Below are 25,842 nucleotides of genomic sequence, written 5' to 3' on the forward strand. Positions count from 1 at the left end.
CAACAATCCCATTATTAACTGCATAATTTGGGAATTTGTTATATTTCAGCTTAATATATTTGAAGTTATATTGTTCATAGTAGGAGGTATTGATGCATGTGTTGGTTTGCCAACATATCTCTATGATATTTATCTCTATTTGCTTGACGGCCGCCCTTCTTAAGATCATGAATTACAATATATTCAAATTTGTTTTTTCTGAAACAAGGAAGAACAGATGAGGCAGTGGAGTGCACTGAAGGTAGTGTAAGTCTTTGGTTTGAAACCAAATCTCCTGCATGCTAGTTACTCTTGGGATTGGTGGAGTGCTCTTAGCTTACTGAGTGCAGTGATGGAAAAAATACTAGCTGTAAGAAATGATTTTGATTGAAGAATATTGTATTTTAATCTTTGAAGTTTTATAAGTGGACAGACACGATTAAATTGACACACTATTACAATAACTAATCTTCAGTTGACTTTCTATTAATATTACATATAAGAACAAAGTTCCTGCATTGTATCTTTTGAGTAGTGAACATTTGCAATTAATTTTTAATGTTAAGTTTTATCTACATAAAATTGATTAAAAAGATAAGTGGCTATATGATCATGGATATTTGTTTTAGATTATTTTGTCTGTCCTTTAGCCATGATTAGATGCTGTCAAATGAAATTTAGTTTTTATAAAAGTTTCAGGAGAGGAAGTTTGTTTAACATATGTTTTATGAAATATTAAATATTCTGTATTAATATAAAATTGATCAAGATTTTTAAGCTACAAGACTTTAGATAATGTACCATGTCACCTTTACCATAATATGTAAAGGGAACTGAAAATCTGTTTCAACATAAACTTCTAATTTTTTTTAATTAGCCAAAGCATTGTACTTAAATTGTAATGAGTAAATATTAAAACTTGGATCATCTTTCCTTAGTGTGATGTCATATTGTTTTGCAAAATGAGATTTGTGGATGGCAAAGTATTTTTTTCAATTTCTGCCTCTTTATTACATAAGCTTAGGCTCTACTTGGGTAAAGTAAGGAAATAATGTTAAATTTTACATTTTCTGATTTTCCTGTCCTGCATGTCTCTATAGCATCACTTTGAAATACTATAATTACTGTTTTCATCCTAATATATAGTTGCGAACAAGAATTCTGTCTTGTAAGGGAGTTATAATTCGATGATCTGTTAACCCCGTTTGAGGGAAGCCATGTGAAGAAATCCTAATCGAACTCCTCTTCCTGTCTTAATCCTTTTTGCCTAATTGCATGGTTTTTAAGACTTCCTAAAGTTGGAAACCTCTAAGAATAAATATAAGCTAGCACTGCTGTTTGGCTCCAGGGTGATGCGTGTGAATTATCACCTTGCTGTGCTGCTTCTATACCTGCAATATTCTCTGTAATTTTTGCAGTAGCAAGCACACTATTAAATAATAATTTTCACGTAACTCTATTTAGAACACATAAAGATGAAAATCCAGTTATGAAGTTTCTCCAGAAGTCTCAGATGAAAAAATTAGATCCAAATTTTTTTTCAGTGAAAGTTCACAAAGTTGAGAATTGCATATGAACAGTGTCCTTTATTATATATATATATTTTTTACCTATAGAGCATGGTGTCCTCTATTGCATTTTGTGTATTTTGTTCAAGATACTTGATCAGACTATTCAGCCATAAAAAAGGAATGAAATTATGTCATTTGCAGCCACATGGTTGGAACAGTCATTATGTTGAGTGAAATAAGCCAGGCACAGAAAGACAAATATCATACGTTCTTATATATGGGAGCTAAAAAAGTCGATCTCATGAAGGTAGAGAGTAGATTAAGACTGGGAAGAGGCTTGGGGGTGGATGAAGAGAGGTTGGTTAATAGGTACAGACCTGCAGTTAGAGGGAATAAGTTCTAGTGTTTGATAGCAGAGTAGGGCGACAATAGGTAACAACTCTTTACCATGTCTTTCAAAATAGCTAGAAGTGAAATATTCCCCACACAAAGAAATAAGTGTCTGAGATGATGGATATCCTAAATACCCTGATTTGATCATTATACATTATATGCATGTGTCAAAATATCATATGTATCCCATAAATATGTACAATTATTATGTTCAAATGAGAAGAAGATACTTGATCAGGATGAGGGGTGCAGGTTGAATAGGTGGATTTTTTTAGGGCAGTGCAACTATTCTGTATGATTAATGATGAATACATGTATACAAATTTTAATCATTTAGGAGGTCAGAGGAGGGGAGTCCCAAGATGGAATGGAGACTATTAGAAAAGAACCTAACTGTATTGCAAATGTATGATACAGCCTCATTGAAGAGGGGTGAAAGAGTATGGTGCTGCCTACTAAGTAACTGGGAATAAGTTGAGCCTAATACTGAAGGCAAAAGAAATTGTGCTGACTCAGACCCTTGTGCTGACTCAGACCTTCTTCAATTGATTTTATGTAACATATAAGAATAAAGTTTCTACATAAAAAAAGTATGAATAGTATATAACATTTGTAATTTATTGTTAATGTTAATTTTTATCTTCATAAAACTTGAAAGAAAAAGATGACTATAATGTCATTGCTTATTTTACCTATCCATTGGCCATGATAAGATGTCCCATGGGGGTACAGGTTACTTCTGAAACCACTGTTTCTCCCCAAAAACACCTTACACCTTGAGAAACTATGAATCTAACCATGAGAAAAACATCAAATCTCAGTTGAGTGACATTCTGCAAAATACCTGACAGTTACTCCTCAAAACTGCACTGTCATCACAAACAAGGAACACCTGAGCAAGTGTCACAACCAAGAAGATACAAGCCTAAGGAGACACAAGCAGTTGTAATGTGAGATCCTGAAGGGAGTCCCTGAGTAAAAAAGACCATTAATGATTCATTAGTTGTGACAAATATACTATTCTAGCATAAGACGTGACAAATACACTATGCTAACGTAAGATGTTAATAATAGAGAAATTAGGTATGGGGTATATAGGAACTCTCTCTGCACTACCTTCACAGTAGTTCTGTAAACCTTAAAATGTTCTAAAATTAAAAGTTGACTTAAAAAAAGATCATTTGAGATTACTGGTTTTAATTGGCCAGAATATCTAAAACTATGAATAAATTATGAAAGAGCCTAGTTTTTGTCACTTAATGAAAACAGTGATAGCTTAGAAGTCCTAAATGATAAGCACAGCAGTATTCACTATTCTTTGCTATTTGGTATTTGCATGGCTTCTTCATTTAATTTGAAAAGTTGTAAACTGATAAAACACTATAGCATAATTCACTGGCTCAAAGCTACTTTGATTAGTCTTACTATTTATGCTAAATTGGCATTTCGATTACTTAGTCTGTTTTCTCTTATTTTGTTTTAGATGAATTAAATAATCTTGGTCATCCTGGTGAGTAATATAAACATAAAACTTTAGTTTTAGATTTTTAAGTTGTTGAATGCAGTAAAGATACCATAGGTACTCTTTTGCTATAGTAATACTAGTAACTTTTTTCTATATGTTTAATAATATAATTTAAGGTTGAAATTAACTACATGAAGTACAATTTTATGCAAGTGATACAAAAAATATTTTAGGTTATAAAACTGTAAGGGTAGAAAAAAAGTGTTTGAGGTAACCTAAAACCTCAATATATTTTTTATCATTGTGTGTTACTCCGTATATCATAACAAGGAAGTTAATGGGGGAAGTACATGATCTTTAATCTGAAAGCAGGAAGCAGCGTTTGACAGAGTGATAGGGGTAACATTTCTGAACTGATCAGACCCTTGGGACCTTTTTCTTGGTTCCTTAGTCATACAGTGTATTTGAACTAGTTGGGTGGGTGCCTATATCTGGAGTAAGAAGTGTGTTTGTGGGGATCATTGGCACCGTACAGGTGGGTTGGTCAGTGACCATTTCTTAATGAGTGACAGTTGTCAAGAATATGCAGAACTCTGTAGGCTAATTTTAATTAGAACAGATTTCTAACAAGTTAAGCCTTCAACTGAGATAAAAGGCATATCAACAGTGAGAACTACATGAAGACACAGGATATCAACACAGTGTAGGCTTCCTGAAAGACAATGATGGAACCTGTGAATAGATCTGAAAATAAAACCTTTCAGGAGTAGATTAAGAAGGTGGTTATGTCATTTAATATTTGTAGAAAGCCCTATTACTTCTCTACTTATTTCTTATTATTTTAGCATCATTACTAGTTTGCTTAGTGTCATATTCATATTGCATTAGCAAACATCTATTATTGTGAATGCCGTTGGACTGTGCTGACTGAATATAAGCAAATTAGACACAGCAGAAAGTTCCCATTATGTGTGCATCATTCTCCTTGCTGTAGTAACCTTAAATTCGCACAAAGCCTCAGTGAGACCTGCTTCAAGTAGGTCTTGAACTGTCAAAAACCTTCCTAGTAATTGTTTCTTTTGGTCTGAATAGAATCCCCTTTCCTAAATTAGTCTGTTAATTCTTGCTTTTCTTTAATGACCATTATGAAAAACTATTTCAGAAAAACTTTTGTAAATAGCCATGACTAAGATTCTAAAATTTTCCTGGCCCTTTGAGTTTTTTCTTACTTCCCACAATTCAGGGAGTACCCAAAATTTAGGTTTAAAAGAAGAATGTTGTACAGGGAAAGCTTTTAATAGGCTTCAGTGGCATTTATTTTACCAATAGTACAAAGTTATCTCTCGACAGTAGTGGACATACAATTGATCAACTACATGTTTCCCTACATGGTGCTCCAGGTGCAGGGAGGGATTTAGTTTCCGTATAGTAGAGATTGAAAGCACAGAATCCAGAAGGAGACTCCCTCAGTGAGTATCCAGATTTGCTGCTTACTAGCTTAATCACTTTGGATGAGTGACTTTAATCTCTCTCTGCCTTAATTTCCTTGTCTGTATAATGGGGTTAATATAGATAGGGTAGAGTGAGGTTTCATTAGATCTATTATATATAAAGCATGTAGAACGGTGCCAGCTGTGGCATCAGGAAATGGTAATTACTGCTACTTCTTATTGTGAACACCACCATCAGTTTTTTTCCATTCAAGAGTGTTTTTATTAAAAATCTGAAGATTAGAAACTATATTCTGTAAATGATGCTGCTGATGTTTTATACTTTTCCTATATCTTTAACTGGAAATATACCATGGACAACAGCATCTTATATGTTTTGCTTTTTTATCTTTGTATAGATAATAAAGAACAAACAACTGACCAGCCTTTGGGTGAGTAGAGCTTTAAAATGCGTGATCAAAGTATAATTATTGTGTATAACTCCAGAAGGAATTTAAGACATTTTAATTTGCTTTTTTAAAGAAATATTTGAATAACATTGGGACCAGATGTTTTATTTTTTGTATCTGTAAAAGAAGGTTTAGAAGAGGAGGCTTAAAAATGATTACAAATTCAGTTTCTAGGGTCAAGTCACCTTCTGTGGAGTGATTTGTGTGTTTCTCACAACATGCAAACAGACGTGCATACAAAAAGAAACATGTACATGCTGCATAATTAGCATAGGGGAGGAAGTGGTTAGTGCTGTCTCTTGGTGAGGGATAGAAATCACAAGGGCTGCAGTAGCTTTAGCGTTTGCCCCTCTATCTTCTCCAATGGGAAGAGAAAATAATTTAGAATAAAATGTAAATGAACAGTTGCATTTAAAGCATGCCTGGGACAAGAAAATGTAAGGGAGAAAAGTTTAGCAGATTAACATTTAAAGATGATAATAATAGGTAACATCTTGATTCTGGCAGAAGCCAGATAAAATATGTCTAAAATGTGTCCATTAGATCAGCTACTGAAGATGTGATTGGTGACTTTGAGTGGAATGTTGAAAGTGCCTAATATGTGTCAGTTACTGAGTTATGCTGGGAATTTAAACATGGATACAATGTAGAAAATAGTGGGAAAAGATTCAGAAGTGTACAAATGAAGACAGTACATACTAATTTGTTGGAAAGAAAGGGTGATTTGAAATTAACTAGATAGGGCATATATTCAAAGTGTTTTGGTAGGAGGGGAAAATGTGAGGATATTTACATTTGGAAAGGAAGTATCTATTGAGACTGTGTAGATTGACTGTGTAGATTAGAGTGATCCATCAAAGACAGGACAATTTATAGAGCAAGTTCCTAGAAGAGATGATAGGGATTTGGGCCCAGGTGAAAACAAGAGAAATTGGCTTTAATCAGAATGTTGAAACTTCTTTTGAGATTAAAAAGAAGGAGAGATTGGTGAATAGATAGATTTATTGGGAAGTTGAGGACATTTTTAGTTTGTTTTTTGTTTCTAGGTAATTAGGCATAGTCATATGCTTAAAAGACTGAGGAAAAGGCCGGGCATGGTGGCCCACGCCTGTAGTCCCAGCACTGTGGGAGGCCAAGGCAGCAGGATCACCTGAGGGTCAGGAGATCGAGATCAGCCTAACCAACATGGAGAAACCCTATCTCCATTAAAAATACAAAAATTAGCTGGGCGTGGTGACGCATGCCTGTAATCCCAGCTATGTGGGAGGCTGAGGCAGAAGAATCTCTTGAACCTAGGAGGCAGAGGTTGTGGTGAGCTGAGATCGCGCAATTGCACTCCAGCCTGGGCAACAAGAGTGAAACTCTGTCTCAAAAAAAAAGATTGAGGGAAAAAGAATAAAGTAAGGCTGAATACAGATCTTACGCTGTGGCAGAGGCTTAGAGGCTAAAGAATATGGAAGCAAGGTCTAATAAGTCTGATCTACAAGTGAATGTGTATTGAGAGTCCAACTAAGACTTAAAAATTAAGAATTTATAATGGTTCAGATCAGTTGTGTGATTTTTCAGTAGCAGAACTCAGCTTTAAAATAGAGAAGGTGATCTGGGCATGGTGATACATACCTGTAATCCCAGCTACTCGGGAGGCTGAGTCATGAGAATCACTTGAACCCAGGAGGCGGAGGTTGCAGTGAGCCGAAATCACGCCACTGCACTCCAGCCTGGGTGACAGAGTGAGACTCTGTCTCAAAAAAAAAAAAAAAAAAAAAAAAAAAACCTTCAAAAAGTTACTAAACTGGGAGAAAATGAAGGAATCAGGAGATTTTTAAAGTTCACCAAGTTAGAAGAGAAGTAGAATAAGTAGTAGATGGCAAAACTGTTAAAAGAATAGGAAGTTGTTTTGATTACAAAGAGGAAATAGATTATTTTAGATTTCAGAGGTGGAGCAGCTTAGGTTGACGCGAAGTCCAAGCCATGATCATGGAATCAGGAGGCAGTGAAGGTGAAGGTGTTTGATGTTGATAAGGATAAGGGACTGTGAATTACCACCTTAAGAAAACCTGCTATGAAGGCCAGTCGCAGTGACTCACGCCTGTAATCCCAGCATTTTGGGAGGCCGAGGCAGGGGGACCACCTGAGGTCAGGAGTTCCAGACCAGCCTGACCAACATGGTGAAACCCCGACTTTACTAAAAATAGAAAAAAAAATTAGCCGGATGTGGTGGCACATGCCCGTAGTTTCAGCTACCTGGGAAGCTGAGGCAGGAGAATTGCTTGAACCTGGGAGGCAGAGGTTGCAGTGAGTGGAGATCATGCCACTGCACTCCAGTCTGGGTGACAGAGTGAGACTGTCTCAAAAAAAAAAAAACCTGCAGGCCGGGCGCGGTGGCTCAAGCCTGTAATCCCAGCACTTTGGGAGGCCGAGATGGGCGGATCACGAGGTCAGGAGATCGAGACCATCCTGGCTAACACGGTGAAACCCCGTCTCTACTAAAAAAATACAAAAAAACTAGCCGGGCGAGGTGGCGGGCGCCTGTAGTCCCAGCTACTCGGGAGGCTGAGGCAGGAGAATGGCGTAAACCCGGGACGCGGAGCTTGCAGTGAGCTGAGATCCGGCCACTGCACTCTGGCCTGGGCGACAGAGCGAGACTGTCTCAAAAAAAAAAAAAAAAAAAAAAACCCTGCTATGTTTCATTCATAGTGGTAAGTTTTCATGTATTCCAGCTCCATGGTCTTTTCTTTAGATCTTCAGACAGACTTCGCTGATTAAGAAATACCTATTAAAATAGTGTTCTGAACAAAGGCATAGCCATCATATTCCATAGTGAGGAGCATACATATGTCTTAGGTACACAAAATGACAAGATCCAAATGTAACTGGGTTAGTTGTTGAAGATGGTTTAATCACAAGTATGCATTTAATAGTAATGTTAATAAACTAAGTGTTTTCACCTAGTGAAATGTATAATTTAACCCTGAGATGTACGTATTTTTCCTCATTTTTAGTAGATGAAAATTTAAAACTGTAAGTGTTTAGTAAAACTTGCTCGGGATTATACAATTTAGTGGTTGAGACAGGATTGAAACCCAGCTGTCTCTCATTCCATAGCCTCTGTTAGCTCCATTATGCCAGGTATGCTTTCTCAAACGTGTCCCAATTGAAAGAACAAGATAAATGGAATATCAAGCCAACTTCTATCATGGAAGTTCACCAAACATTTATCTAATGTTTCATCTGTGCTTTATGACAGGCGTCCCCCACCCCCAGGCTGTGGACCAGAACCAGTCCGTGGCCTGTTAGGAACTGAGACACACAACAGGAGGCAAGTGAGCAAGCATTCCCATCTGAGCTCTGCCTCCTGTCAGATCAGCAGCGGCATTTGATTCTCATAGGAGTGTGAACTCTATTGCACACTCCTTAGGAGGATCTAATGCCTGATGATCTGAGATGGAACAATTTCATCTCAAAACCACCCCTCCCCTGACACTGTCCATGGAAAAATTGTCTTCCACAGAACTGGTCCCTGATGCAGAAAGGTTGGGAACTGCTGCTTAATGAAACAAGAGAACAAGCCTTGGTTTGTGAATTCAAGGCTTTGGGATACTAATAGGAGACAGACATTAAATGAATAATATAGTACATGATACATGTCTAGTAGAAATATGTAAAGAATCTAGAAATTGTTTATAGAAGATGATGATCAGATTAGTTTAGGAGAGTTAGAGAAGGCTTTATCCTAAGAGGCAAAGCCAAGGTGACAATTTTCAAGGATGAATTGGGAGCTCTCAAGGGGATAAAATGAAAATGTATGGGATGAGAGTTCATTCAGAAATGAAGGAGAGGGAAAAAAGGGTGAAGACATGGTGAGGATGGAGGCATGAAGTAGATGGTGTGGGTGAGGAACAAGTAGTTCAGTATTGTTGGAAGGTAGGAAACCAGGGAAGGAGTGACTGGTAATGTAGTTACTTATTGCTGAATAACATTGCAAAATTTACTAGCTTAAGAACTGCATGAGTTTTATTATCTCTCATGGTTCTCGGGGTTGGACTGGGTTTAGCAGGTGGTTCTGCTGGTCTTTCTTGGGGTCTCTCATGCAGTTGCAGTCAGATGAGGCTGGGACTGCAACATTCAAGATGACTTCGCTTACATACCTGGCACCTTAATGGGGGTTGCTGAAAGACTGTGAAGACTGAAAAATCTCCCTCCCTCTCTCTCTCTCTTTCTCTTCCTCTCACTCTGTCTCTCCCTCTCCTTGTCTGTCTCTCTCTGTCATCCCCTCCTCTTCCCGCCCCCCAACTTCTTTCTCTTCCTTTCCCTCTCCCTCTTCCCCTCGGTTCCTTGTCCCTCCCTGAGTGGTCTCTCCATGTAGCTGTTTTCTTTATGTCATGGCTGGATCTCCAAAGTGGAAACTGTCAGAGCTTCTTAAGGCTTAGACCCTGAACTGGCAGAGTCACATATTATGTTGCGCAAAGAAAGTCAAGATACAGCCCAGATTCACAGGTAGGGTGACTGTACTCACAAGGGCAAGGATACTGTGGTTTGCTGGGGGCCGCCTGCTACCACAGCTGGAAAGATAGGCATGGACTAGAATGCAGATGGCCTTGAATGCCAAACTACATCACCAGTCTAGCCCCCAGCCACGCCTTCCCTAGTCCTCCACCTTCCAGCAATACTGAGCTGCCTGTTCCTCACCCACACCATCAAACTGGGACTTCATTTTGTAGGATGTGAAGAGTCACTAAAAGATTTAATACATGAGATTTTTAAACAAATACTTAATAGCATTTACTATATGCCAGCTCCTTTTCTAGGTGCTTCTGAATATTAACTCATTTTAGATAAGTAAGATAATAAAATTATTAGACATGGGACTAACGATATAACACCAGTTTTTGAAGAATATATTACATTAAACTTTGGAAGCTGTTTAGAATCATGAGTTAAAATGTCTTTCTGAAGTGGCTTCATTATTCTTTTGCTGAATCCGGTGGCATTTTTGTTTCACTTTTCCAGTAAATGGTTTGTGTTCAAGAAGTTGTGGATAGCTCTTACAGCAAATGTTTTTCTACAGAAAAATTCCCTTCATTTATGTTATCACTTGAAGACCATTATAAATTGCTTTATATTTGCCATCTTGAAGTTTTCTTTATTCCTCAGTCTTACCTCCTCAAATTCAAGTTTTATTGTTCGTTTCTCTGTCGTGTCTTTTTTCGTCTCCCTTTCTACTGCTTCTCCATCTTCCGATCACCCCAGTTCACCTGTCACCCAGGAACTGTTTTACAAGTAGATTGGACAGGTAAGATTTACTTACCCCACCATCTTTTTCACCATTAAAGTCAAGGAAATGCTCTAAGACATCTTAGAAACTAGCTGTGAAAAATTATCATTGGGGAAAAATTTTAGAAGTGTTATAGACAATTATCAATACATACATTTTAAGACCTGTAGTTCTCACACTGTTGAGCCTATGCATTCTGTAAACTGTACCAAGTGTTTCTTTCCCAAAGAGATAACAAAACCAGTGAATAAAGATTTGATAGCAGCAAAAACATCCCATGATGCTTAGTTTGACAGTTAATTGTATTTCCCTAAAGACCCAGTGATTTCTTTTTATTATATACTTATAATTGTTTTCTACCAATAAAAATCTATGATGTGTATAATTAAATGATGGTATTCCATGGAAAAATGGAATGATTTACAAGCATTTTACTACCCCAGTAACTTTTTAACCTCTTGCTGTAAACCTATGATTTGGGCTATAATGATGTAAACCAGAGACAATGCATTCTCACATTTCCCCTCACTTTAGAAGAAGATTGATCTGAGTCTGTCACTCTCTTGAGGTTGGATCTGGATTCTAATAGCATTGATGGACTCACAAAAAATGTGCTGTGGATTAGCCAGCTAACAGTCTTGCTATAGTGGGTACTTTAGTGTAAGAATACTAGCTTATTTTAAAATAAATTTTGAAAAGGAAATACAAGGCCAGGCGTGGTGGCTCACACCTGTAATCCCAGCATTTTGGAAGGCCGAGGTGGGCAGATCACCTGAGGTCCGGAGTTTGAGACCACCCTGACCAACGTGGAGAAACCCCATCTCTACTAAAAATACAAAAATAGCCAGGCGTGGTGGCGCATGCCTATAATCCCGGCTACTCGGGAGGCTGAGGTGGGAGAATTGCTTGAACCCGGGGTGGCAGAAGGTTGCAGTGAGCCGAGGTTGTGCCATTGCATTCCAGCCTGGGCAACAGGAGGGAAACTCCATCTCAAAAACAAAAGGAAATACAAGTGATGTTAAGTTTTATGCTGCCTCCTATTGAAATCCATGCTGAGTATTCTTAGCTTTTTCATTGAATTAATGATGTGGCTTAAGTATCATTTCACTGTTATATATATTGATAAGACTGAGCAGTTTGCTGGAAATCTCTGAACATGTACATACAGAATAAAGATGACATGATGTAAAATTACTGAGGCTTTTCACAAAGTAGAGTTTTTAATCCTTTGAGAAGGTCACATTATTTTAAGTTGATGCCAGTTTTAACACTAGGTTTAAGTGTTCTATGGAAAGAAAAGCAATTTCAGCAGATTTTTGGTGAAATAATCATCTCAATGATTTGAAACATCTGAAATTACATATTGTAGCCGTCAAGTCAGCAATGTGATTATTCATGCCTGTTTCAACTTCGTAAGAGTAGTATTCATAACTTACAAATAAACAGGGTTGGTTACCAAGTCCTGGCCTGTGTCAGAGGGGGGTGGCCTGCAGTTCTGGCCAGGCGGCTCTTCAGCCAGCTGGCTGGTGCTGCAGGTGCTCTTGTCACCTTGTCTCTCTGCTCCCTGGCATTTCTATCACTGCTGCTACCATGACAGGTGCTGCACACGCCCCACTGTCAGCCCTCAAGAAAGAGCCATCACAGGCTCTTATTGTCACGGAATAGTCTTGAGGTTTTGGTGTGTTATTTTTTTTTATTTTAATTTTTTTCCTCCCTTTGATACCAGTGGGTCTTGAGTTTTTAACCACTGACCCCATTCCAGGCTGTCAAAGAAAGGTACCGTGTTGAAGGCCTCATAAGCACCGTCCAGCCTCCCGCGCTGTTTTAGATGGGCTGCACACCTGGTTAAGCTAGCTGCTACTTATAGGCATAGATACACATCTTTTTTTCTCTTACGAACAAAAAAACTGTTTCTATCAGAATATATTATCTTTGAGCAAAGTCTCAGTGTACTAAGTTCAAAAAATGAACTTTCAAGGTACTCATACACAAAATCTTCACCTACCCCTGAAATAGCCTCATTTGAGTCAAATGAGGAGTATTTTTAAAAGATGCTAAGAAGAGGCAGTAGTACATCCACATGGCTACTGCAGAAACCGAGAATATAGCACTCAATGAAGTTCTCTCTTTGGTATTTCCCTTCATTCACTCTAATGTGAATTCTTCCTGTCCCTTTTTTAGTTATTTATCTTGATTTTAGCCTCTTCCATTCTCAGCAAAACAGAACCTAATTTGATGGGAACCCAATTTCAGATACTCCTTGTTTAAATTTGCTCCAAAAGTCTAGTTGAATATTACATCCCTTTTGTTATAATTTATTAAAAGTAAACTTTAATATTAATTACTATTATGCTTCATATGCAGCTAGTAAATATCCTTTGCCTGGCTCTCAGAAGTGTGAATATGTTTAATTTCAGTTTGATGTTGTTAGCATCTGTGTTCCTCAGAGAATATTGATCTGCTACATAAATAGTTCTAATATGAAATTAAATAATAATGAAATCTTATTTGAAATGAAATAATGCAGTCTTAAAGCATACTTTTTTATTATAATACCATTTCCATAGGTTTTGTTCTAATCTTTATATCTTCTTTAAACACCCCCTTTCTTTTTTTTTTCAAAGCAAAGGACAAGGTTGCCCTTTTGATAGGAAATATGAATTACCGTGAGCACCCCAAGCTCAAAGCTCCTTTGGTGGACGTGTACGAATTGACTAACTTACTGAGACAGCTGGACTTCAAAGTCGTTTCACTGTTGGATCTTACTGAATATGAGATGCGTAATGCTGTGGATGAGTTTTTACTCCTTTTAGACAAGGGAGTATATGGTAAGATATTTATAATGTTTGTTTTTACAATTATCCATTATTCTTTTCATTATACCAGTTAGGTTAAGAGTTGAAAATCAGATAAGGTAAGCATGTTGTTGAATGGAAGAGTTTTATTTTTCTTATTAAGATGATACATTTGATCTTCATTCCATCTGAATAACTAATTAGCTTCATGTCTTTTATATTTCTTGTTTTGTCAAAACATACTGTTCTTATTAGAATTCTTGCCTGTCTTTTGTGATTTTTTTTTTTATTGATAGAGCCACAGTATAGTAAAACTTGATGACCACACAGCAAAATTCACATTCATATGTGGAAAATACTACAGTATGTGGGGTTTTCTTTGGGGGGATAGCATAAAAGGTTCTAGTAAGAATGTATATTTTGTATGTTTCCTTTTCCTAACTTGCATGGTATTTTCTAGTCTTTTAGTGGGAACTACATTTTAACAAGGAAATGTTGGTGGATGGGGCCTATAAAAGCAATTTGTAAACTGAAATTCTATACAGATATGCTTAGAAATGTACCTCTACAAAAATTCTAACAGTAAATGTTTAAATTTTTTTTCCCATTCTTTCACCTAAATATGTTAACACTGCATATATGGTAAAGAATTTCAAAAGAGACAGAATGTGCTATCAGTAGCAAATCATTTATTTGGTGATTTATTTCTTTCAATATGGGAAGGCCAGCTGTTGAGCTCATCTGAACCGTGTTTTGCAGGATTGTGCTTCTGTGACATTGTGCAATAACATCAGATTGCCAGGGAAGTGACATTTCCAGGCCTGTTGTTAGGCATACAATGATAAACAAAAAGTACCGGTTTGGCTCCTGTATCTTTCCAGTTATTTTATTTTAATAATTTCTAAATTTACTCTTATTATTTGTAATTAGATTGATAAGGCAAGTTTGGTTAGAATTTTTAATGGTTCTCAAAGTAGAATTTTTAATGAAACAAAAGCTTTTCCCCCCCCCCCGCCCCAAGATTTACCACACTGTTGTATAAGGGATGGGGAAAGTCTTAAAATCTTACTTAAATGAGTTTCCTTCTCTAAATAATGAGGATTTAGAGAAAGACAAATGAAGTTAACAAAGTAAACACCTCAAATGTGAGATTTCAGCTATTATGCTGATGTGTTAATACAACTTTGCTTATAAGTCTTATGGAGTGATGACTAATGGGCGTATCCATCCATTTTTTCTCATGAAAATCTGAAAGAATATACAGTGCAAATATGCCACCTTGGTAATTGGCTTATACAGGTTGAGCATTCCTCATCTGAAAATCCAAAGTCTAAAACTTTTTGAGTGCCAACATGATGCCACAGGTGGAAAATTTTACACCTTACGTCATGAGGTGTCAAAGTTAAAACTTTGTATCATGCACAAAATTATTAAAATATTATATAAAATTACCTCCAGGCTATGTGTATAAGATGTATATGAAATATAAATGAGGCCAGGCGAGGTGGCTCATGCCTGTAATCTCAGCACTTTGGGAGGCTGAGGTGGGTGGATCACTTGAGCCCAGGAGTTGGAGACCAGCCTGGGCAACATGGCAAAACCCCGTCTCTACTGAAACACAAAAATTGGGCTGGATACAATGGCTTACGCCTGTAATCCCAGCACTTTGGGAGGCCGAGGTGGGCAGATCACCTAGGTCAGGAGTTCGAGAGCAGCCTGTCCAACATGGTGAAACCCCGTCTCTACTAAAAATGTATGGTGGCAATCACCTGTAATCCCAGCTACTCGGGAGGTTGAGGCAGGAGAATGGTTTAAACCCGGGAGGTGGAGGTTGTAGTAAGCCGAGATCATACCACTGCACTTCAGCCTGGCTGACAGAGCGAGACTCCATCTCAATAAAATAAAATAAAAACACAAAAATTAGCTGGGCATGGTGGTGCATGCCTGTAATCCCAGCCACTCAAGAGGCTGAGACACAAGAATTGCTTGAACCCAGGAGGCCGAGGTTGCAGTGAACCAAGATCACACCACTGTACTCCAGCCTAGGTGACAGAATGAGACTTGGAATCTTGGTCTCAAAAAATAAAAGAAAAACATAAATGAGTTTCGTGTTTAGACTTGGGTGGCATCACCAAGATAACCTCATCATGTGTATGTAAACATTCCAAAATCTGAAACACTTCTGGTCCCAAGTCTTTCAGATAAAGGATACTCAACCTGTATTTTCAATCTGGCATCAGGGGTGTTGTTTGTTTTTATATTATACAATTGATCTCAGCTTTTAAGGTGCCTACGTGGCGTAAAAAGGAAAAGGCTTCCAAAACTTCACTAGAAGTGATGAGGTGTAAGGAAAAAAAATTAATCAGTTTAGGTTTCTGTATCGGTGAAGTATTTAAAGATTGAGGGAATTATATGAAGAATTACTACCTAGGTTGTTTATTCTCATTTCTTATTGATATTTTCACCTTGGCTTTTAAGCCCTTTTTTTGACTTTTAAAAACAAATCCTGTGGCCAGGGCATGGTGGCTCACACCTGTAATCTCAGCACTTTGGAAGGCCAAGGTGGGCAGCAGATCACCTGAGGTCAGGAGTTCGAGACCAGCCTGACCAACGTGGTGAAACCCCATCTCTACTAAAAGTACAAAAATTAACCCAGCGTGATGGTGGGCACCTGTAATCCCAGCTACTTGGGAAACTGAGGCAGGAGAATCACTTGAACCTGGTAGGGGGAGGTTGCACTGAGCCAAGATCATGCCACTGCACTCCAGCTTGGGCAGCAAAGTGAGACTCCATCTCAAAATAACAAAAACAAATCCTTTAAGTTGCCCCTGTGAAGTAGAGAATCAGAAATATTAAAAATTGTGACAAGATTGCAGTTTAGGCTGAAGCTTTGCCCCAATATAAAAACATCATCTTGGAGTACAAAATAAAGAGGCATGTTAAAGCAGAATGTCAGCTTAAGAAAGCTAGAAAACTTTTGAATCCTACTGATTCGTGTCTTAACAGGGTGGCTGCATTATATTTTGAAGTATTGTGAATATTCCAAACATCAGACACATCTACACTAAATGTAAGTGTGGTACAGGCTTGAGGGTTTAGGGCATATCATAAAGAAACCTTTAGTTTTTCTTTTGGACTGTACCTTTACTGCTAGTTGATATTACCAGGGGACTCAGTGCTTGAGGGCTGTGGGGGAAGATGGAAGGCAGAGTTACCGGAATTTCAGCATGAACAGCTAGATACGGAGAACAGAGGAACTCGAGTTCATGCCCTTTTATATTATATTGCATGCAGGTTTGTAGAAGAAATAAAAGTTGCAACAGAACAGACAATAATTCAGTTTTAAACATATATAAACATAAAAAACAGGAACCCAAATCAGAAATAACTGACTTACACTACATGTCTTTAAATATAAATAAGGAGAAGGATTTCTAGTTATGTTGCATAGATGGCCAGGATAAAAAGTAACCCTTTGGCCTGAGATCTGTCCCCACATAGCCTTTCTGTGTTCATCGCTTGCTGCAGCTTTGCTGTGCATTCGTGTAGAAGAACAGTAAAGGAGTCTGGTCGGAATATGGCAAAAGTGTTATTTAGCCTGCAGCAGAGCAGCTGTTGAGTTCACGTAGCTCAGTGGTTAAGCAGTGGGCCTTAGTGTAGTTAGCATGGGTTCGAAGCTTTGACTTTCTGCTAACTAGCTGTGTGACTGTGGTTCTTTAACTTTTCTAAGCCAAAAGGAATCTACAAAATGGATAGAACTAAATTAATGAGGTTAACAGGATAAGACAAAATAATTATCCCTGTGCCTGGCACACTGAAAGTGCTCAAAATATTGTACCCATTATTATTGTCATTTCCTGTCAATTGATTAAAGACATTCAAGCACTTTTTCATCTTTAGATTGGTGATTTGGACTAGGTAGCATTCTACTTCAGGCTTCAATGAGAGAAACCCAGCTTTAATCAGTTTCTGTGTGTTAAGGGTCTGCCAAAGGTTTTTTTGAGGGGTTCTTTTTTTTTTAGGTTTTTAAGGTTTTTTGTGGGTATTTTTGTTTAGTTTTTTGATACGGAGTCTCGCTCTGTCGCCCAGGCTGGAGTGCAGTGGTGTGGTCTTGGCTCACTGCAAGCTCTGCCTCCTGGGTTCAAGCGATTCTCCTGCCTCAGCCCCCCAAGTGGCTGTGATTACAGGCACGTGCCACCAACACCTGGCTAATTTTTTGTATTTGTAGTAGAGACGAGCTTTCACTGTGTTAGCCAGGATGGTCTTGCTCCATCTCCTGACCTCAGGATCCACCCACCTTGGCCTCCCAAAATGCTGGGATTACAGGCGTGAGCCACCGTGCCCCGGCCTGCCTAAGGTTTTTATTTTGAGAAAAAAAGTTGGGGAGTTTGAAGCTATATTGTAGTAAAACAGTGAAAAACCAGTGCACTGACATTTTACATTGTCTGAGAGTCAAGTTCCCTAAAAAGCCAGCAGTAGATTATAGACAGTATTATGTAGCACAGTAGCAAGGCTGGCCAGCATCCGTATTTTGGTTCTGTCACTTACTAGGCATTTCAGTTTGGATGAGCTTTTAAACCTCTTCATGTCTCAGTTTTCCCATCTGTGAAAGAGGGTTGTTAATATTACCTACCTTGTTATGAGGATTGTGTGAGGCAATATAAGTAGTGACCTTTCTTGGAACAGTGCCTGGCACATAGTAAGTGCCGTGTAAGCCTGCTGGGGTGGTGGTGGTTGTGCTTATCGGCCCCTCACGTGCTACGTGGAGTGCATATTCAGTTGAGTGGAAAAGTTTTTCATTTAAACGATTATTTTCTCTGTAGGCAAAAATAAATATCCATGACTATGTTCTTGAATCATCCTCCCAAGAAATAAAATTCCCTAAAGATCTAATTTGCAGAACTATATTTCTAAGTATAGTAAGTTTTTTGACATTTGTAAAAAAACACATATTTTCTTCTCTATCCTTGAGTAATAGGATAGTTAAATAAATAAGCAGTACTAGAGATGGAATTTAAAACAACAACAACAACAGTGATTTGGGCCATGCACAGTGGCTCACACCTATAATCCTAACACTCTGGGAAGCGAAGGTGGGAGGGTTGTTTGAGCCCAGGAGTTCAAGACCAGCCTGGACAATATAGTGAGACCTCGTCTCTACAGAAAATTTAAAAATTAGCCAGGCATGGTGGCACACGCCTGTGGTCCCAGCTACTTGGGAGGCTGAGGTGGGAGGATAGCTTGAGCCTGTGAGGTCGAAGCTACAGTGAGCTGTGATTGCACTGCTGCATTCCAGTATGGGCAACGGGGCAAGACCCTGTCTCAAATAAATAAATACATAAAATTTTTTTAAAAATGATTTGGACTAGTTCATTTTACACAAAAGTACTTAATTCCCCTCAATATAATTTGGTTGCAGACTTTGATGCAGAATAGTTACCCTTTTCATAAGACATTTTGGGAAAGAAAAAACATGTTGGTGTTAAGTGCCTTAATTTCATTCAGCAGTTGCAGGGCTGGGCATGTGGCATTAATGTAACAGAACAACATTCAGCTTTTCCCTGTATGAATGGAAGCTAAGCCTTCCCTCAGAGTTGTATCTTCACCCCAGTCAAGTCTTGCTGGAGCCAAACATATTACCTGACATGAGGGAGGCAGCACCTAGGCCTGCTGTCAGTTGTCTCTAAGTAATACCAGTTGTTGAAATGGTACCATTTCTACTAAAAGACCCTTGAAAAGAGAACTCCAGATCTGAGACTGTCTTGATTGGTTTGCATTGTTAATTTAATGCAATTCAGTAAGTATTTGCTGAGTTATTTTCGTTACATCGACAGTCCAGATGAAGGAGTATGCTGTGTGCTGAGGGAAATAATAGTGAATACAGATCATGATCTGTCCTTTTAAGAAAGTTTTAGTCCCAGGCCGGGCACAGTGGCTCACGCCTGTAATCCCAACACTTTGAGAGGCCAAGGCAGGCAGATCACCTGAGGTCTGGAATTTGAGACCAGCCTGACCAACATGGAGAAACCCTGTCTCTATTAAAAATATAAAATTAGCCAGGCGTGGTGGTGTATGCCTGTAATCCCAGCTACTCAGGAGGCTGAGGCTGGAGAATCACTTGAACCCGGGAGGTTGTAGTGAGCTGAAATCGCACCATTGCACTCCAGCCTGGGCAACAAGAGTGAAACTCCATCTCAAAAAAAGAAAATTATTGTCCTTTAATACAATGAGAAAAAACACTATCTATGGAGTCAAAACATACATCAACTCTGTGATTTTAAGCAAATCACTTAATCTTTGTAATTTAATTTTCTCATCTATAAAATAAGGATAGAAATCATTTAAAGTTATTATATAGATTAAAATTAAATTGTGTGTATGAAAGTCCTTTGAAAACCAAGAAAATATACAGGTTGAGTATCTCTAATCTGAAAACCCCAAATCCAAAACACTCCTGGTCCCAAACATTTCAGATAAGAGCTACTCAGAGAGTGCAAATGTAAAAAATTAGTGTCATTATGATTTCTCATCAGAAAAACTAAGTAGACATAGGAATATACAATATCAGGAAAAGCCTGTATGTGATTGTCAGAAAGTGCTGCTACAGCATTTCAAGGTAGGGAGAATTTGAAGTGTGTTAGAAAGCCATAAACCAGTTACCAGGTAGTGGTTACCAGGTAGTAACTTGCTAAGGATCCTGAACTTTGGAAATAACCCTTGAGGAGAGTAGATAGAAAGGAGATAGAGTAACTTGAGCAAAGTTGTGGAGGTTAAAAATAAGTTTGTCTTGCTCTTGAAGCAGTAGAGAGACTGATGGAAAATAGAGTTATGTTTTGAATACTTGATAGAGGAGTATAAGTTGTACTCTATTTTATAAGTGTATAATTCAGTGATTTCAGTATCTTCACAAAGGTGGGGCATCAGTCACCACTACCTAACTTCAGAACATTTCCATCATCCCAAAAAGAAACCCTGTATCCATCAACAGTCACTCCCATTCCTCCTTACCCCAGCCCCTGGCAACCACAAATCTATTTTCTGTATCTCTGGATTTGCCTCTTCTGGACATTTCATATAAATGGAATCACCCAATATGTGGCCTTTTATGTCTGCCTTCTTTCACTTCGCATAATGTTTTCAAAGTTTGTTCATATTGCAGCATGTACTAGAACTTCATTATTTTAGGAGTAGATAATATTCCATTATATGCTGTATTTTGTTTATCATTTATCATCTCATGGACATTTTTGGACGTTATGAATAATACTGCTGTGAGCATTTGTGTACACATTCTTATGTGAACATAGTCTCCATTTCTCTTCGGTATGTACCTGGGAGTGAAATTCCTGGCTCATATGGTAATCTGTATTTAACTTTTTGAGGAACTGCGAAACTCTTTCCAAAGTTCTTACACCATTTTACATTTGTGCCACCAGAAATGAATGAGGGTTCCAATTTCTCTGCATCCTTGCCAACACTTGTTCTTGTCTGTCTTCTTATTGTAGCCATCCTGGTGAGTGTGAAATGACTTGGATTTGCATTTCACTAGTGGCTAATGATGTTGAGCATCTTTTCATGTGCATATTTGCCACTCATACATCCTCTTTGGAGAAGCATCAGATCTTTGCCTATTTTTAAATCAAGTCATTAGTCTTTTTTTTTTTTTTTTTTTGAGATAGAGTCTTGCTCTGTTGCCCAGGCTGGAGTACAGTGGCGGGATCTTGGCTCAGTGCATCCTCCGCCTCCTGGGTTCAAGCGATTCTCCTGTCTTAGCCTCCTGAGTAGCTGGGATTACAGGCTCCCACCACCACACGTGGCTGGGTTTTTGTATTTTTAGTAGAAATGGGGTTTCACCATGTTGGCCAGGCTGGTCTTGAACTCATGACCTCAGGTGATCCACCCGCCTTGGCCTCCCAAAGTGCTGGGATTACAGGTGTGAGCCACCGCGCCCGGCCGTCATTAGTCTTTTTACTGATGAGTGGAAGAGTTCTTTATTCTGGATACAAGCTGTCCTTATCAGATAAATGATTTGCAAATATTTTCTCCTGTTGTGTGGGTTGTCTTTTCACTTACCTGATCTTTGTCGTTCATTGAATTAAATCCATTCTTTTGGTCATTATTTTTAAAACCCTATCTGTGCACTCCTTTTTAAAATTCCCTATATGTGCTGTCTTATTTTCATTCACAACAGTAATTTAGTTTTTTGCTAAGCTAGTCTCTTTTCTGTTAGCTTTCATTCCAGGTCCTATCTGTTTATTTCTGTTCTCCTGCCCATAATCTACCTTGCTCTCTCTCTGCCTTTCCAAATTTCTAGCCTTTCCCTCTCTTAAGACCATCCCCTGTTGTTTCACTTCATACTGATATTCCTCTGTGTACTTTATTCATTTCATACATACACGGTGGTTGTCCCACTAACATGACTTATGGCATTTAATTGTATGATGACTTTCATTGTTGCTTGATAACATAAACGTGTGAATCTCCTTACATGAATCTCCCGGTCTCCTGCTTAGAGGTTAGGAACTTTGTCTTCATCCTTCTTTTTCATCTCTCAGTGCCCATGTGATAACTTCCAGAGCACACATGAGCTGGAACCCACACTTGATAAATGGCTGTATCTATTTTCTCATTTTAGCTGAAATGTTGTATTTGAAAGAACCATTTTTCTCATTTTAATAGAAATTCAAAAAAAACAGACGACGTGGATTTTGTCCTATAGGACCACATGCAGCAAATTGTCTTTAATTCTCAAAGCCACAGTCTCTGCTAGGAGTCGGGGCCATAATTACAACGGATTAGCTATTTTGGATTCCCTATCTAAGTGGCTTTTACTGTTTGTTTTAAAATACCGTGTAAAGAAATAATTAAATCCAGAATATTGAGAGAGCAAAATTAGTGGGCTCCAGAAATTGCAAGCAGAGGGGAGGATATCTTCAAAAGTGTTTTGTCCAGTATTTTTATGAAGAAGTTCAGACTGATATTTTTGTTGTTTTTTACAGCCAAAACAAAATTATTTTCAAGAAAACATTGAGTTGTGTTAGTTTTTATAGTATCATTTCTCAGTAAGGAAATATGATTCATCTATTGAGTCCTAAAAATATCGCAAATTTTAGATTATTAATTCAAAAGACTCTAGATGGAAGATTGATATTCATATTTCATAGCAAAAAGAAAAAAATAGTAATCTGTGAAATCAGATTTCCCATCTCTGATTATAAAACTACCTTTATATTTTAATAACCCTTAACTAATGTTTATGGTAATACCTGTGGAGTTTCTTAACTTCATATTGCAGGTGCTGTTCATCTGAATTGTGTGTGTTTGTTTATCTGTTAAATACTTACTAAGCTCCTGCTGTATGCCAGGAATACACAAATAAATAAATGTAAGACTGTCTCTGCCCTAACAGAACTCCTAGCTTCATGGAGGAGACAAATGAGTCAGGAGAGAAATCCTAGCTGCATTCTTTTTTATATATCATAAAATAAAATTGTATTTTAGATTATACTATTGGTTACAAATATATTACTTTTATAAATTAGGATATACTTCAGACAGCATTTTGATACTGTCTTAAAATGCAAATTTTAAGTACAGATTGTTGGTAATAATTTTTTTTTTTATTTATTTTTTGAGACGGAGTTTTGCTTTGTCGCCCAGGCTGGAGTGCAGCGGCATGATCTCGGCTCATAGCAACCTCCACCTCCCAGGTTCAAGTGATTCTTCTGCCTCAGCCTCCCAAGTAGCTGGGATTACAGGTGCCCACCACAACGCCAAGCCAATTTCTGTATTTTTAGGAGAGATGGGGTTTCACCACATTGGCCAGGCTGGTTTCAAACCCCTGACCTCAAGTGATCTCCCTGCCTTGGCCTCCCAAAGTGCTGGGATTATAGGTGTGAGCCATCATGCCTGACCTGTTACCAATAATTTTAAATGCAAATTAACATTGTCTATATTTATAATTGGGTATTTCTTACATATGCTCACATCACCTTGAAGAAAATTAAAGTCATGGTTTTTTTTTTTTTACAAAAAGTTATGCAGTCTGTATGTTCACAGTGCATTTAGAATTGACATCTACCTCTCTTTTATTTTCCTCTTTTCAAAGGGTTATTGTATTATGCAGGACATGGTTATGAAAATTTTGGGAACAGCTTCATGGTCCCTGTTGATGCTCCAAATCCATATAGGTCTGAAAATTGTCTGTGTGTACAAAATATACTGAAATTGATGCAAGAAAAAGAAACTGGACTTAATGTATTCTTATTGGATATGTGTAGGAAAAGGTAAATTTTCTAATCTTTATTAAACAATTGTTGGAGTTAAATATCAACCTTGACAAACTAGAGAAACCTGTGAAATGCTAACAGCCCTTTGCGTGTGTGAATTTTAGTTTATACATCGAAACTGGAAGAACAAAACTAGAGAAAAATAGATTTACTCCATGTATATCTAATTATTTTAACTCTTCATATTTGCTATAGAACACAAACAAAGAACTAAAGGGCATGGGCATTTACTCATACTACAGGGGATTCAACTCTCCAGAATGCCTTTAGATGACTTTAATAATCATTGTAGTTATTCCCTCAGGAATTAACAAAACCAGCACCCATGGAGTTGGGATTTCTGGTCACTAGTCAGTCCTGGTCTTCCAGATACAGAATGAGTAGCCGAAGCAGATGTTTGGAGGTTTGGATCCCATTTATCTGCCATTGCCTTTCTAAGAAATAGAACCGGTGCCTCTAGATTTACTATTTTTTGCTTGCTCAGCATTTACGAATCAAAATCCAATGCCAGAGTTCAAATGCAACTCCGGTTTTAAAGCTAACAAGGAGTTAGTGGGTTATTTTGGGTAGATATGTAGCTACCTAGATGAAAAATTTTGAATCTATAATTTTAAATTATGTATTCTAAAATATTGTCGTATTATCTCATTATTTATACTCTTTTAAGGATGATCTTTAACTTTTCATATTTCTGTCTGCTCTTCTCTGCCTCCGTTGAATAGGAATGACTATGATGATACCATTCCAATCTTGGATGCACTAAAAGTCACCGCCAATATTGTGTTTGGATATGCCACGTAAGAAAATTTTATGTTTACGTTGAAGTTTCCTTTATTCTTTGATATCTTTTTGTTTGCTTTTGCTTTTTAGGAGCAGGGGTCTTAACTCTGTCGCGCAGGCTGGAGTGCAGAGGCACCATCGTAGCTCACTGCTCCTGGGCTCAAGCAATCCTCCTGCCTCAGCCTTCTGAGTCGCTGGGATTGCAGGCATGTGCCACTGTGCCTGGCTCCTGAGGTCTTTTTGATTCTAGATTAGAGGCCTAGAAAATACCTATAGACATGTAGGCATAAATTTACGTCCTTGATGTTCTTGGTAGAAAATTTTAAATGGTCAACTTTAGCATTCCATATCATGGTATCTTATTATTAAGCCCAAATTGGGCATGTAGTTCCTGCTTAAAGATTAACTCTTTAATTATTGATGTCATGTGAGAGGCAGAAGAGAAAATGAGGCTCATCAGTGTACACAGAAGTCCCATGTGGCAAGTGTTTGTTTTTCTAACATTTTCTTTTTAAAAAATTATTTTTATTGGATATTGACAAGTTATAATTGTATGTATTTATGGGATACAAAGATATGCTATGATGTACGTATTCAGTGTGGAATGATTGAATCAAGTTAATTCACATATCACCTCAAATACTTACCATTTTTTTCCTCCTAACTGAAACATTGTACCCTGTGACTAACAGTCCCTGTGCCGTGCCCACCTCCCAGCCTCTGGTAATCACCATTCTGCTGGCTGCTTCTCTGAGTTCATTTTTATTAGCATCCACATATAAGTGAGAACATACAGTATTTGCCTTTCTGTGCCTGGTTTAACTTCTTTTTCTATTTTTAAGGTGTCAAGGAGCAGAAGCTTTTGAAATCCAGCATTCTGGATTGGCAAATGGAATCTTTATGAAATTTTTAAAAGATAGATTATTAGAAGATAAGAAAATCACTGTGTTACTGGATGAAGTTGCAGAAGGTAAAAAATAAAGAGAAACTACTCAGAAAAAAGAGCAGGGGGGACACACCTTTCAGGGTTCCCTCTCTGGTGATTGTTTTATTCTTATTATGTGGGTTTGGAATTAGTATCTACTTTATAAAACAATTTTTATATTAATATAACATTCAGCAACACTTCTGCTATTTAATGTCATCTTTCCTTCCCTTTTGACATAGCTCTCCACCATCTGTGCAGCATTACTTAGACTACAAGGCTAAGCCTAGGCACAGTCATTAAATAAATAAAATTGAATCCTCAGATCTCTGCTTTGCTTCTGTGCCCAGTGCCTTGGTGCTGGCAAATCTCCCTATTTGGGGGTGTGTGGGGGGCGTGGAGGGGTGGTGGGGAGTTGTCCAGTGAGCAGTCTCTCCCAGGATGGGAGTGAGAAAACTTTACAGAAATGTTTAGACACTGCTGGAAAAAGCTGAGTTCATTTTTTTTCCTTAATGAACTTAGGAGTTTTA

At 37.9% G+C, this 25,842-nt stretch overlaps 1 protein-coding gene across 2 annotated transcripts in view; it reads left to right on the forward strand.

Annotated features, from left to right (window-relative positions):
- MALT1 (MALT1 paracaspase) overlaps positions 1-25,842 on the forward strand; it is a 78,576-nt gene that overhangs the window by 38,996 nt on the left and 13,738 nt on the right. The window contains exons 7-13 of one of the 2 annotated variants that reach the window (XM_003914419.5): positions 209-241; positions 3,367-3,393; positions 5,198-5,230; positions 13,148-13,351; positions 23,427-23,604; positions 24,330-24,404; positions 25,230-25,357. In XM_003914419.5, the coding sequence (XP_003914468.1) occupies positions 209-241; positions 3,367-3,393; positions 5,198-5,230; positions 13,148-13,351; positions 23,427-23,604; positions 24,330-24,404; positions 25,230-25,357 (678 nt within the window). The remainder of the gene's footprint in view (positions 1-208; positions 242-3,366; positions 3,394-5,197; positions 5,231-13,147; positions 13,352-23,426; positions 23,605-24,329; positions 24,405-25,229; positions 25,358-25,842) is intronic. The other variant, XM_003914420.5, reaches the window with a different exon arrangement.

The sequence above is a fragment of the Papio anubis genome, chromosome 19, assembly GCF_008728515.1.
Source record: "Papio anubis isolate 15944 chromosome 19, Panubis1.0, whole genome shotgun sequence".
Classification (NCBI taxonomy): Eukaryota; Metazoa; Chordata; class Mammalia; order Primates; family Cercopithecidae; genus Papio; species Papio anubis.